Source organism: Carlito syrichta, unplaced genomic scaffold (genome assembly GCF_000164805.1).
Source record: "Carlito syrichta isolate Samal-C Ts95f unplaced genomic scaffold, Tarsius_syrichta-2.0.1 Scaffold305726, whole genome shotgun sequence".
Taxonomy (NCBI): Eukaryota; Metazoa; Chordata; class Mammalia; order Primates; family Tarsiidae; genus Carlito; species Carlito syrichta.
Genome location: NW_007249822.1, coordinates 186,602 through 188,344, shown reverse-complemented (window position 1 = coordinate 188,344; position 1,743 = coordinate 186,602). Strand labels below are relative to the sequence as shown.

At 43.3% G+C, this 1,743-nt stretch overlaps 1 protein-coding gene across 1 annotated transcript in view; it reads left to right on the top strand.

Moving 5' to 3' along the window:
• Window positions 1-1,743, top strand: part of CCDC174 (coiled-coil domain containing 174) — a 23,385-nt gene that overhangs the window by 13,824 nt on the left and 7,818 nt on the right. The window contains exon 6 of the mRNA XM_008062495.1: window positions 1,201-1,296. Coding sequence (XP_008060686.1) covers window positions 1,201-1,296 — 96 coding nt within the window. The remainder of the gene's footprint in view (window positions 1-1,200; window positions 1,297-1,743) is intronic.

Genomic DNA, 1,743 nt, shown 5'->3' with positions numbered 1-1,743 from the left:
CTTTTTCTTTTTTTTTAGTTGGAGTCTCACTCTGTCACCTAGGCTGGAGTTCAGTGGCACACTCACGGCCACCGCAGCACCGACCTACTGGGCTCCAGTGATCCTTCTGCCTCAGCCTTCCAATTAGTTGGAATTATAGGCGCACATAGGCAAGCCCAGCTAATTTTTTATTTATTGTAGAGACAAGGTTGCCCAGGCTAGTCTCGAACCCATGAGCTCAGGCAGTCCACTCGCCTTGGCCTCCCAAAGTGCTGGGATTACAGGCTGATCCACCAAGCCCGGCTATGACTTTCTTTGCATTAAGAATTTTTTTTTTGGTAGAGACAGTCCTGCTGTGTTGCCCAGGCTGGTCTTGAGCTGGCCTCAAGCGATCTTTCCACTTTACCTCCTGAAGTGCTGAGATTACAGGCATGAGCCACCATGCCTGACCTACATTAAGAAACTTCTAATTTGTTGAACACAGTGTCTCTCACCTATAATCCTAGCACTTTGGGAGGTAAAGGCGAGAGGATCGCCTGAGCCCAGGAGTTTGGGAACAACCTGGGCAACTTAGCAAGACCTTGTCTCTACAATAAATAAAAAAATCAGCTGTGTGGAGTAGCATGCTAAGTAGTTCCAGCTACTTGAAAGGCTGAGGCAGAAGGATCACCTGAGCCCAACAGATCGAGGCTGCGGTGGCCGTGAGCATGCCACTGCACTCCAGTCTGGGAGACAGAATAAGACACGGACTCAAAAAAAAAAAAAAATTCTAATTCATCGAAAATAATTATACCAATTGCAAGACATAAGAAAGAATAAAAAGTCAGACTTGAGAAGACCAAAGAAATGAACAAGTTGAGAACATGGGTTACAAAGCAAAGTTATTAAGATGCTGATAAAATGTTTGGAATTGTTTTAAACTAGATTAAAGTAAGTTCCTAGATGTTGCCGCAAAATTCTTCATGGCTGATTTATTTTTGAAATCAGAGACATAATTGGTCAGTTTTTCAACAGTTTTTAAAACGAAATAAAGGACACAATGAGCTTATTGTATGCCAGCTTTTAACTTTAAACAGCACGTTTTTATCAGTGGTAGTGGTTTCTTAGGTCGGGGTTCTTCTTGGCAGTGAGACCTGTATCTCTTCACTGTGCACCTACTCCCAGACTTACAGAACTGTATGTTGTATACAAATCCTTCCCATCTTTTCACTTTCATTTCAGGGTGGATTATGTGGACTCTCTGGGACGATCCCGGCGCTGTATGAGGAAGGATTTGCCAGATCTGCTAGAGATGGATAAAAATCTTCAGGGGAGACTGTGAGTGTGTGGCATGCAGAGCTTGTCCAAGTCTGAAATGCTGCCCCAAGAATAGTTTTGTGGGAGAGGCTGTTTTATAATTGATTATCTTTGTGGCTTCAGCAAGGAAATCTTTCTTTACTGAAGCACTTTTTAGTGGCTAACATGCACATCCACATACAATCCACACACAAGGAACAGCCGGCATGGTTGGTCATCCATACTGTGCAGCTCCTAAAGGGAATGAATAGAACTGCTTACTTGGAAGGATGTCTAACTACAGAGTAGGAGCTGTAGAACGAGACCAAACCATTCTTTGTGGAGAGAATATGTACTTGTTTATCCCACACATAAGCCAGACCAGGGAGGAGGTAGTTAGCTTATCCACTTTTCCCTTTATACATCTTTGCATTTTTGTCTTTTTTTTTTTGAGTTGGAGTCTCACTCTGTCGCCCAGACTGGAGTGCA